Here is a 12,661-nt window from a genome sequence, read left to right as displayed (position 1 = left end):
GTCAATCATTGGATTGCCTGGTCCAGACGCGATTTTTTTACAGGCTGCCGTCATATACATGTAGCTGGAATATTGCTGAGTGCGGCGTTAAACAAAAAACAAACAAAAGCATACATATTTTGTCGGAAATAGAAGTACACAGTCTAATTAGTATAGGGGCGGTCGGGTAGCCTAGTGGTTAAAGCGTTCGTTCGTCACGCCGAAGACGCGGGTTCGATTCCCGACATGGGTACAATGTGTCAAGCCCATTTCTGGTGTCCCCCGCCGTGATATTGCTGGAATATTGCTAAAAGCGGCGTAAAACCATACTCAGTCAGTCAGTCTAATTAGTATATGTTTTGATATATTTTCCAATGGTGTACTTTAATAATGTTTTTGATCTTGTGTGTTTATGCTTCCCTGTTGTTTTGCTTTATCATTCATAGTGCGTTTTGAAAACATTTCTTGTCCCTTTCAACACAATACAAATGTAGCATAATTCCCTACTTATGTGTTCAATGTCACTCACTTTTTGTGGTTCTACCCTTATTTCCTGTACGTCTCTTGTCACCTAGCTACTAGTAAAAATATTTGATCATTCACATGGTGAATGGGCATGAAGTAGCCTCGAAGTGTTGTGTATAAAGAATTATATATAATCTCCATCTTGTATTCTAAACATCAGGACCCCTTACACGAAATTAAATCTGATTAACTATGTTATAAGTTGTCCAGTCCTGCCCAAGTAGTAACGTTCTAAAAAAAATAGTATTAGTGAAAAGAGTCATTCAAGTAAAGAATTCCTCTCCAGTAAAGGTCTGAGATTTGTTCCTTATAGAAAGGGACGTAATTTGTGGGATGAAATTCACAGTAACATTTAGTAAGACGAGGGACTCCTTGGGTTATTTATAGTTTTAAACTTGAACCTGTTTGGTATGCCAAATGGTCTAAATTTAGAAGTGCAGCACACATGCAACACTCTCAGCCGTGGGACAATCATAAAGCCCACTGCGCTCCAGTGTGAATCGGACTGTGGAAAGGAACGGGAACGAAAGCAGTTACATGTAGTTTGTGATTGCAGTGGATACACTTTTCCGCTCAGATGTGACAACGGATGTTACTTAATTCTCACATGAGAACCTGGTAAGTGAAATATAAATATCCATCACTGTATACACTGAACATAATTACTTAAAGTTTAGAACAGTGACATTACAGGTCGTTACCATGAACTGCTAATTATTAAGCAACTACAGTTTTTGGGTCTATTTCTAAAACCGAAGATAGGATGGATCATGTTCTTCCCGAATTTTAGTTTTAATTTCTGCTTACATTCAAAATTTTAAGAGAACACGAGTATTTATGCTAGGTGAATGCGCCCATGGATGAAATCAGTCTCAACAAGTTCATATACGCATACGTACGTCCGGAAAGAGGGTTTGCTTGTTTGTTGTGTAACGCCGCACTCAGCTATTGCAGCTATATGACGGTGGTCTGTAAAGAAAATGAGTCTGGACCAGAAAATTCCGTGATTGAGTGAGTGAGTGATTTGGGTTTAACGCCGCTTTAAATAGTATTCCAGTTATATCACGGCGTGTCAGCTTAATGTGGGAGGAAAGCCCGAAGTGATGCAAGTCTCTGACGTTTATAACTTCGGTGAAACCCACGAGCACGTGTATAGTGCTGATAGACCTAGAAACATAATCGGGGCGAACCTGCTTTCGAACCCACAAATATGATGTTTAATGTCAAAATGTATGCATGAGAAATATTTGTCAGAGGTCGTGACCTAGCATGAACGTTCCACAGCTCCATATCTTAAACGTAGGTCGCGATTTCCTCCTTTAAACGTCCAAAATAACAATATTTAACCAAATACGTTCTCCTAAATCTGAAATATATCCTAAACGAGGGTGGAATCCATTGCTGTAATATGATTGGATTACTTAGGTCACCTGCTTGATCTTGACCAATGACGATCCTTATATTAGATAAGTGCAAAAGCATCATAATTAAGCTATTTCCAGTCGATAAAATCGATAGTTACAACTACGTAAATGGGCGAGGTTATAGTAATACCATTGCTGTTCAGAGCTTTCTAACGATACCAAACGTTCGAACGTGCTTTTTACAGAAGCTTCGAAAACGGTGGTATTTCCCGTTATTTTCCCATGTTACTGAGTGGAAAGCCACTATTAATATATGTGATGATAGAATGTATTTAAAATTATTTTTATCATCATTTTATGATTACTTTAACAATGAAAAAGAAATGAGTAAGTGGATAGCTCCAACTGCATCAACCAAGTCCTCTAGTTGGACCACCCAATCCAATTAGTCGCCTCTTATGGCACACATAGTCAACTTTTACGCCAGGCATCGGTTGCTGAAGACATATTCTATCCCAAATTCATTATTCAATAATTTTTTAAATTGAAGTTTACACGATATACGGCTTTTCCATTGGACGAGAGAGCGGTCACATGACCGCGAAATTGACGTTCATAAGTGTATGAACGACACAATTTGACGTTCATACGTTTTTCACGAGACCGTGTTCTTGAAATGACGTAAACACTGACGGACTACTTCCACATTCCTGGGGAAACCCCAGGGAATTCCCTAGCACGAAAACACACAGAAGCGTTCTTTCTGATCATTTAGAACCTTTATTCTTGGTCTCAGCGTTTCAGTATACATTGAGAAATGTCAGAGAGCGTGACTGCATGACTGTTCACGAATATCCTTTCTACGGCCCATCCTAATGAACAAACGAAGAAATGCACATCCAAACTATCGTCAGTATCGACTCGATCTGTGTCTAGGCTGACATTGACCGTCTCCAGCAATCTATGAATTTACCTTTGTGTCTGTTGGACGCATCTTTATTCACCTTTCAATGATCGGCCAGGTTCATTCGGAAATCTCTCCCGTCACGTTTATCGTGTCGGCCATTTTGACGTCTTGTACTTGACGTAAATGTATTACAACGCGCTGTCATTGTGACTGACTTACTGAGGTAGTTCTTTACAGACCTTTCTCATCTAAAGAGGAAATGAGGAACTATTTTACTCCGCGATATAGCTGGTTGTTGTATTGCCGTCAGTGTAAACATGAAGTCACACGTACTAAATAAAATTGTGTTTAGATCTTGGCCTACATCCTTTGAGGAACGAAATTGTGATAAAAAAATTATAAGAATTGACTTTCACTTTGTGTGAGTTCATTGGAGTATGAACCTTCATAGAGTGAGGGCCAAACTCCGACGTTCATACAGTTTGGCCCTCACTCTATGATGGTTCATACTCCAATGAACTCACACAAAGTGAAGGTCAATTCTTAAATAAAAAATACTGTAATTACAAATCACTAAAAAATATGATGTGATGCTATCTCCAACGTCGTCGCAAGCCACTTATTACTTTACCTTTTCCAGATGCGAAAGTCAACGATGGTCATTTTAGTAAAGTCCATTACCTGGCTACCTTTCATTCTAACTGGTGAGTATGTCGAATGTTTGTCATTCGTTATTATTAGAGACCAGTAGAGCCAACAACAATATTAATTTTGAACTGGATACATGTATTTCTAAGCATGATACGGAATGAGAAAAAGAAATAACCAAATACATTTGTGCAGCTTCGTATTGATGATAAGATCAGGGTCCACTTGCACAAAAGAATCGTATCGCTACAATTATTGTAAATCCTTAAGATCGCGCCATTAGGCTTCGGCTACAATCGCAATCCACTTGCACAAAGCGATTGTAGGCTAAGATCATTGTAAGCTGCAATCGAACTTACAACTGGTCCTGACTAATCTTAAGTTGCTAAGATCATTATAGTCCCTGAATAAACTTGACAGAATGGCGTGCAAGACAGGAAGTGCTTCATCGCAATAATCCATTTCCATTCAAACTGTGCCTTTTTATTTTATTAAACTGTATGATTCGAAGAACGGACCACAGATCATCTTCCCGAGGCAAAAGATTTAACTGATTGTAAAAGTCCAGTTTCCCCCCTTGCCCAACTAGGCTGGTATCATGGAGTTACATGTATGCTGGACTAACGAGTCTATGCATGGTCCAATCAAAATCGCGTAAAGAAATCGAAATCTGGTTAGTAAACTGTCTTACAGATTTCGGTCGAGGATTTGCAAAGCATGTGCATCGCCAAATCGGTGTCAACAGATATTTTCCAAAAATACCTTAATTATTGATCGGATCGTCATGGCCGCGCGCCGCCATTTTGTTTGAAACAAATGCAAGTGATACGAGAGGTGGAATCTGATTGGTCCATAGGAGAGGCTTAGAAGGAACATAACTCGTAAGAGCCACTGGTGGCGCTACGATCGAGCCCAGGAATCCAGCCTGGTTCGGCAAACTGGACTTTTAAAGTCAGGTAACTCTCTTGCCTCGGCAAGATGGCCACAGATTTAACATCATGAATAACCTTAATTACGATAGTGAACCACATAACTATCGAGTTGATAGTTAAAAGTAGCATTCCCAACCATTCCCAATGCTTCAAGAAGTGCGAAACATCATGATACCTTTTCGCAAATCAAGGGAAAGATCAAAACGGAACGTGTCGGCAAGCGATTAGTAATGTCCTAGACCCTTTGGATAACAAGATCAGCTAATCTTAGTTTATACGCTAGGTGTGAGTGGTTTCCCTTTACATATGTCGTCCCCTGTAAAATTGCTGAGTTTTGGGGTCACATTCGTGTCAGTGTTTTTGTTATTAGGTTATCATCAAAATAATCTGCTATAAAGTAAATTTGAAGTGCAAAATCATACAGATTACTTCCTCATTATTAAATTTAAAATCGAGTGGGGAGAGCGGTTTCAATAAATTTATATGAATTTTAGATAAATACAAGTATTCAGGGACATACACATGATGTGTCATTTGAAACTGGGGCGGTCGGGTAGCCAAGTGGTTAAAGCGTTCGGTCGTCTCGCTGAAGACCCGAGTTCTATTCCCGACATAGGTTCAATGCGTGAACCCCATTTCTGGTATCCCCCGCCGGGATATTGCTGGAATATTGCTAAAAGCGGGGTAAAACCAAACTCACTCACTCGCTCATCTGAAACTTATGTAAAACATGTCAAAAGTAGCAAAAGTAAATGTCATCCTTTTTAAAACTAAGTACCGATAATATATACCTAGTATTATATTTTAAACAACTGCTTTCAATTAATGCATTCGTGCAGGATATATCTAGGGTTGTACGATAAGCTCCCATAAAATGACGCGAATTAAACAATGACCTTATGACAACCAGTGGCCGAAACTTGTTATTTTATAAGGAAATATTTTTACTGTTGTTTTCATAATAGGTATGTCACTAAATCTAGAGCTAAATTATGAATGTATTTATTGGAATTTCATTATATTCATAAAACATGGGTAGGTATTTCTCCAGTTGCAATATCAAACACACAATTCCTAAATCATGACAGATACAGAAGCAAATTATATCAACACAATAACAATAAAAAAAAATGTAAGTGATCATATATACAGTGATTTGACAATTTAATGCTACAATTACAATAACAAAACGTTGTAATCGTCGCATTTCTTACAAAAGAACTGCAAACGATACCCGTATCCGAACCGAGCTTAGTTTTAATGGTAAACACGTGGTGGACATTTCCATATTTGATGCATCAGTAACCAAATTTATATGTCTCAATTCCTTATTTTAACATAGGCTTTATCAGGCGAATAGGTCACTTGCCTTTATGTGAGTTTGTTACGGGTGCCACCAGTCGGACATGAATACACATATATTATGATGTTGATGAATGAATTTCGCATTATTTACAAATGTTCCTCCACAAATAATTGATGACAATTTGTCTTTCTGCAGTATCAGGAGTAATTTGCGACAACCCTTGTGATCCGGGATTGTACGGAAAACGTTGTGACAAGCGTTGCAATGACAACTGCCGCTCTGATATGAATAGGAATATCTATTGTGAGAAACACTCTGGAATATGCCTACTGGGTTGTGCTCCTGGATGGTATAATGACAAATGCACTATCCCGTGTAGCAAAAATTGCATTGGTGGTGTGTGTTACCAAAATGGACAGTGCACATACGGTTGCAAAGGAAACTATGGAGGGGCTTTGTGTCACGAACCTAAAGGTATATACGATTAAGCGACATGTACATGCGTTCAGTTTTGGTTAATTCACACTACATTCTTCTATCCTTCTTCTTCTTCTAATGATTATCATTTACACATTAAAATATAAAATGCAGCAAAGAGGGTATGGGTGATCCTGGCACAATCAGCTCAGGGCCCTTGCCCCCTCTACACGCAGCCCAGACAGGGAATGGGACTTCTATAAGGAAGCGCCGCCTAGTCAAATCTAACCCGGAACGTTTCAGAGAATGTGAAGACTCCCTAACACTGCCTTCTGCATTACCCAGATTGTAAACCACCCGAGTATCACGTGCATGTGTCGGTTTTACTTTCTATTTTGTCCTTTTCTACAAAAAGAACCTCAAAACTGGATGTATTATCATATTTCTGATTTGTTAAAACAAAATCATTCTCACAATTCCACCTTGAAGGCAAATTTAAAATCAATATCGATTTCACCATACTATCACTACTATTCACAAAATATTCCAAACGTTATCTGTGAAAGAAACATTGTGAGCATGTGTTTTATATCTTACTGTCCATTTACCATCCTACTTCAAGTCTGGATTTCACAGTGAAGAGAACTAAATACACTACGTCTAACGTATTGTGGGGTATTCTTTATAACTCTATGGTGTTTCAATCTGTTAGTGTATCCCCCACATGTGCCAGATGAAAACAATGGACACATCATTTTGATCGTCATCGGCGTTGTTCTGTGCATCCTCGTTGTAGGCGCTGCAATCATCAAATTCGCGAGGTAAGTTCTCATTCGAGTCTATTTCATAGTGCACTGACCTTGATTCTGAAAATCATTTATGCCAATAGTATTACCGAATTCCGACAAAGGTTTATACATGTAATACCACATCTTGACATATTTAAAGTTGCAAACCTTGTTCACTTTGTGTAAAAGTGAGAGTGACAAAAAAAGAATCAAGCATATATATGGATACGCGTTTCATGTCATATATGACAGTACATGAGTTTAGGTCGTTGCATCTTGAATTATTCCCTTTGCAGGCCGAGACTCAGCGGACATTGGTAAGGAAACCTGAAATTTGCATACGCTTATCTCTTTCATATTATTCCATGCCTGCCATACATTGACACCACAGCTTACGCTCTACATATACTACCCGAGGGGATTCCGGGTTGTGGTAATATAAGTGCCCAACAACCAACATGCTGGCCGTAAAAGGAGACCAAATGTAACGTTCAAATCAAACGGTAGATCCCAGTAGCTTTATGTCATTTCAATGTGAACTGGAGGAAAAGAGAAATTGACACCAAATTTACAATCCCTCTTACACTGTTCTACATCTCTAATGGCGAAAGAATTAGAGAATAAGAGTATTTATTTCATATGTTATTATTTAAGAAACAACAAAGTTCAGCCCACTTATACATTATTTTGTTTTAAATTACAGTGGATGAAAAATATTTTCCGAAGCCAAATTAGTATTAATTTATATAGAATAATCGACTTCCTGTTTTACAACAATACCACTAATCATCATTCAGGACTCGGCTTGAGCTAGCACACATGCATATTTGTAAATTATTTATTCTTTACTGGTTTACATAATGAATATCTTATCGCTTTTCCGACATTTTCATTTCAACAATGCTATAACGTTTTAATCACTTTCAATGGATATATATACGAACGTACGGATGTCCTTAGCAACTTGACCTTTCTCGGAATAGAACAGTGTATATGGAAAACTATGTATTATATTGTTTACCATTTTTGTACAATCTATGTCAAGTTATTATACGTTACTCAGACAACGCCGACAGTGTCATCAAGTAGGGCAGCAATGATTATTTTTTAATTGGACATTTATTATGTTTTGATCATGTGTATTACGGATGTGTGTAACTATCAATTTAAAGTCTCATTTTTATCTTGTATTTTTTTTCAGCAATACCAACTCTGGTAAGTAATCAGTTATGGTTGGATTGTTAACGAACTGGCATACGTCTCCTACACCTCAATTCGTGACGTGAAAACTGAATAAATTTAGATTAAGTGAGACTATGACTAAAAACGATGTAGGACTATGATGTACCTAAAAACTCATGACCAGATTGACGGTAGAAATAGTAAATGTGGCAGATTCATAAACATGCGTTCGTTTATTAATTATGTTATGTTTATATATTATGGTCCTTTAATTTGATCTTGGAAAAGCTAAATCTCAAACAACATTTAAAACGATATCATGCACATGATAAAGAATCAGTTCAGCACGTCTCTGCTTTTCAGGCCAAAGTTCACAATAATATAAAACAACTAATGCATTGAGTTCAGGAAATGAACTATATACGAAAACAATATAACATACAGGTCTGAAACGTTCAGAAGTTGCTCCAAATGTATACACATTTTCACAACACATATTAAACAGCATATTCTCCGGAAATGAATCCAATCTACAAAGTACAACCTACTACCTCAGGAGATGCAATGCATACAAACCAAAACAAATCTTAAAATAAGACCGCAATGTGTGTATACACGTTTTACGTTTTACGTCATACCACAGAAGCGAACCCTAAATATTTTCACCAACCAGAAATCTTCTAGTAAATGCCGGTTCTTCCGAAACAATGGATATCCTCGATGATAGGTATTTGAGACAATGTCGAAAAAAACAGTCAAGAGAGGGTCAAAGAATGTTCCCAAACGGCATGTCAGGTTAGAGAGGAATAAAGTGATGGCAATCTTTACAATCCTGCACAGCGAATTGTGGCGCCTCTGATATCACACATTACGGATAAATGTGTGGAAATGTATCTTTATATTCTCAGGGGAATCTGACGCTGATGCAGATGAAGAGGAGGCCATGAGTTTTGACGGAAGTTTACGTGAGTAATTCTCTGGCCCTGCCATTGCTTTTTCAATTTGTGATCATTGATATCGTATTGGATACGTTCTTTATCTAATATTTAAGTAATGTAATGACGAAATAATTTGTGCGCCGTGAAGACCGTGTGTTAAAACAATTAATCCACGTAGTGCACTCAAGCCTCTGTATGTTTGTCGTTTAAACACTATTCCAGCTACATGGCGACTGTCTGTAATAATCGAGTCTGGACCAGACAATTTTGTCATAATACTCATGATGACCCTTAGGCAACGATCTACGCGTTTGGGCTGAGATGACATATTAAATCACATGTGTTTGTGAACTTGACAGATCCAAGAATGTAATGCGAATGTAATTTCTTGTAAAGTATAGTGACAAACCAGTTAAGCTCACCTGACTGAAAGTCAAGTTAGCTTATGCCGTGGGCTGTTACAATGATAACCCATGAAATTTCTTCAATATGGCAATTGAGGGTGTATATTAGAAAATGTGCCAATTAGGAGATAAAACATACTGTGTTTTCAATGTAGAGCTATGTTACCTGCAAATTTAACCGCGCTAACTTGAATTTGGAACCGAAAGCGCGGCGTGAGTTTTCAAATGTTAAATTTAGCGCGGTTAAATCTATTAGTAACCTAGCTCTACATTGAAAACACAGTATGTTTATCTCCATTCTACCATGACTAAAGAAAACGCGAACTCTTTGGTTAGCAAATATACTGAGTGAAGCGGCATGGGTTGAGTCCAGTGTTTTGAGTGGGTTGTCGATCTGAATTACGGAATCACCGAACAAAATATGGCGCTGTTTATACTCAAGCAGTTTGTTTACACCGTAATACTTCACTCAAACATACGACAGGCATTGAAAGCATATAAGCACGGCAACTTGGTAAGCTTACATGAGGTGGGTATGCTTAAAGAAAACAAAGCAAGTTTTGCAAGGCTTTCGCTCGCCAACGCGTGTCACCATTATGACGTCATATCGCTCATTGTGACGCAAAAGATATGACGTCACTGTCGTATACAGAAAAGCGCCAAACTTCCAAGCTCGCTGTTGTCTCCAAAACGTAAATACATTGCCTTTGTAGATTTCTATCGTGTTTTCTGCGTGAAATGTATTACCACACATCCTTCGCATTTTGTAGTAACCGCATCTGTGCATTTTGTAACCTGTAATTGTAGATATAATTATTTAAATATGCCTACCGACGATGAAAATAGTATTATTCTATGAATATAACCCCTCCGCGGTGATGCGGCCGTCAAACCAGCTGTTTCAATCAGAGGGGGTTTGTTGTGATTTAATAGCCTCTGATTGACCAATCAGAACCGAGTAAATTCCAAATTCATGGTAGAATGACCATTACACGCCATTTGTCTTCAATATGTAATGAAGTCAGGTACACATGTTGTCGGTAGTTTTTTTTGAGATATATACATACATTACATTTCTCAAAATGCCGTCCGCGCTCCGAAGACGATCATCACTTCTCAAACGACTGAAGTTCTTTCCAAAAATGATGACACCTGCATTTTCAAGGGGATACTCTGCTATTGGTGTTCAAAATGGAATTATATTTGTAAACATCCGTGACAAAAATAATGTACAATACAATTTCCTTCTGTGACTTGTACCAACAATAGACTTGCCTCGCATGTGTTTGTTTGTTGTATTTACATCCTCTCAAACTGTGTTTTTAACTCTAAACAAATTTTCTCCATGTATGTTTTGTCTTTTGATGGCTAGATTTTGGTTCAAACCATTAGAATTAAGTATGTATACAGAAATTGATTTATATCAATGTTGAAAGCCACTGTTGAGAACAGTTATTTTTTTACTGTTATCCAGGTGAGCCGCAGTGTCGAGGCACAATTGTTTTTACACTAAATACAAAGACTTCATTTCGTGGGAGTTAACCGAAGGAACATACATATTTGTTTCATATTGCCTGTCGTATACTACAGACTTGTATTTACCTAAGTCCTATTTATGTTTAAATAAGCGAAATGTAAATGTACTTTTCACTGTACAAAGGATGTTTCTCTCCTTTAAGGCTATTAGGGTATTATTTCAGTTGGTTGGTCAACCATTTTAGTTTTGCAACTTGCGCTGATTCGATTGTAAGTATAGAAAATAATAATAATAATATTAACCAGATATATATGAAAATATTTTAATGCAGAAACACAACTATTCACAATCCACGATTCAAGCTACCGGAGAGACTTGGATGTGTGAAAAGCATCTTGTCAAAGGGACAGAGGAACATATAAACTCTGTGTACATATTGGAGGGCACCGGTAATGTGGTCAAAACTTCAGAAAGAGAAAGAAGTGTTTGATTTTCTTGTGAAAGACAACGCCGACTTGTCAATGACAGACGAGTGTGGAAACAACATACTCCATGCAGCCTGCCATGGATATTGTTCGGTATCTTCTCTCACGTAGCTTAGTGGACATCAACTGTAAAGACAGATACGGTCGGACAGCAGTGATGATGGCAGCACACGGGGGATCCAGTGATTTGTTTGGTTTACTTTTTACTAATGGAGCTGATCTTGCCTTAGCCGATAGCGCTGATGACACTGTTCTCCATCTTGCCTCTCATGGAGGTGAAATTGGATTAGTGGAGGATGTACTCTTGCACAATATTGTGAACATTGACGCGAGGAACAAGGATGGAAAAACAGCAACCATGGTTTCAAAAGACAATGGTCAGATGTTAATGTATGATCTTCTTGGGACGCGTGGCTGTCCCGAGAATTAATGTTATTAGTATTTTCAATATTCAATAAAATGCTAACATGTCACATTACTGTCAACTAATTGTATCAATAGACGACAACATAAAAGATCAAAAACCAAATGTACATTGACAATGATCACTGATTAATTATATCCGATCAAATACACAAGCAGATTAGCTGAACAGCTTTAATAAATTAAACATCTTTCATCAAATGCATTCTATTTTCTTTCATTAAGTTTTAAAATAAGGTCATAACTTTCATTTTTAAGGTATGCTGTATATCATGTAATTATATGTTCAAGCAAATATTAGGGAGGTTGTGTTGTCAAAATGTGAACTCTATTTCTGGTGTTTCTTGTTTTGTTTGAATATTAGCTTAAGAAACGGAGAAAAGATGCTTTCTCACACACTCACACATGTAATTCACACGTATCTACATGTTTGTACAAAGACGTCTGTTGATATACTGTACGTGGTAAAGCATGTCGGTTGGTTGGTTCGTTGTTTAACGCCGCACTCAGCAATGTAACAGCTATATGACGGCTGTCTAAATAATCGAGTCTGGACCAGACAATCCAGTGATTCATATCATGAGCATCGATCCACGCAATTGGGATCGATGACATGCATCAACCAAGTCAGCGAGACTGACCACCCGATCCCGTTAGTCGCCTTTTACGACACGCATGGATTGCTGAAGACCTTTTCTACACCGGAATTTCCACGGGTCGTAAAGCATGTAAAAACTGCTTGGTCATATTGGATGATTAGGAATTATTATTCACTGCATTCATACCTACGATGGTTTAATTATGCCGATGATTACTATTATAATAAGTGTAACATTTATTGAATAAAAATGCTATGCCAGTAAGGCCACAAATAAAACTGTTTTTG

The 12,661-nt window shown here is 37.8% G+C and overlaps 1 protein-coding gene across 1 annotated transcript; it reads left to right on the top strand.

The window, feature by feature from the left end:
* The first annotated feature begins 1,004 nt into the window (after positions 1 to 1,004).
* On the top strand, positions 1,005 to 11,971 carry LOC125383594 (multiple epidermal growth factor-like domains protein 10). Its single transcript, XM_048402174.1, has 8 exons — positions 1,005 to 1,122; positions 3,416 to 3,479; positions 5,857 to 6,135; positions 6,791 to 6,899; positions 7,163 to 7,183; positions 8,068 to 8,081; positions 8,957 to 9,013; positions 11,199 to 11,971. Exons 2-8 carry the CDS (start codon positions 3,416 to 3,418, stop codon positions 11,252 to 11,254), a joined length of 600 nt encoding a protein of 199 aa, XP_048258131.1. The 5' UTR covers positions 1,005 to 1,122; the 3' UTR covers positions 11,255 to 11,971.
* The last annotated feature ends 690 nt before the right edge of the window (positions 11,972 to 12,661 follow it).

This window comes from Haliotis rufescens, unplaced genomic scaffold (assembly GCF_023055435.1).
Source record: "Haliotis rufescens isolate VD_foot unplaced genomic scaffold, xgHalRufe1.0.p SCAF_25, whole genome shotgun sequence".
Classification (NCBI taxonomy): domain Eukaryota; kingdom Metazoa; phylum Mollusca; class Gastropoda; order Lepetellida; family Haliotidae; genus Haliotis; species Haliotis rufescens.
The sequence above is the reverse complement of the archived record's forward strand: the minus strand, read 5'-3'. Positions and strand labels throughout refer to the sequence as shown.

Coding starts and splice junctions, on each gene's coding strand:
- LOC125383594 (XM_048402174.1), top strand. CDS start 3,416: ATGCGAAAGTCAACGATGGTCATTTTAGTAAAGTCCATTACCTGGCTA. Junction 3,480..5,856: donor GCTACCTTTCATTCTAACTG/GTGAGTATGTCG, acceptor GTCTTTCTGCAG/TATCAGGAGTAATTTGCGAC. Junction 6,136..6,790: donor TTTGTGTCACGAACCTAAAG/GTATATACGATT, acceptor TCAATCTGTTAG/TGTATCCCCCACATGTGCCA.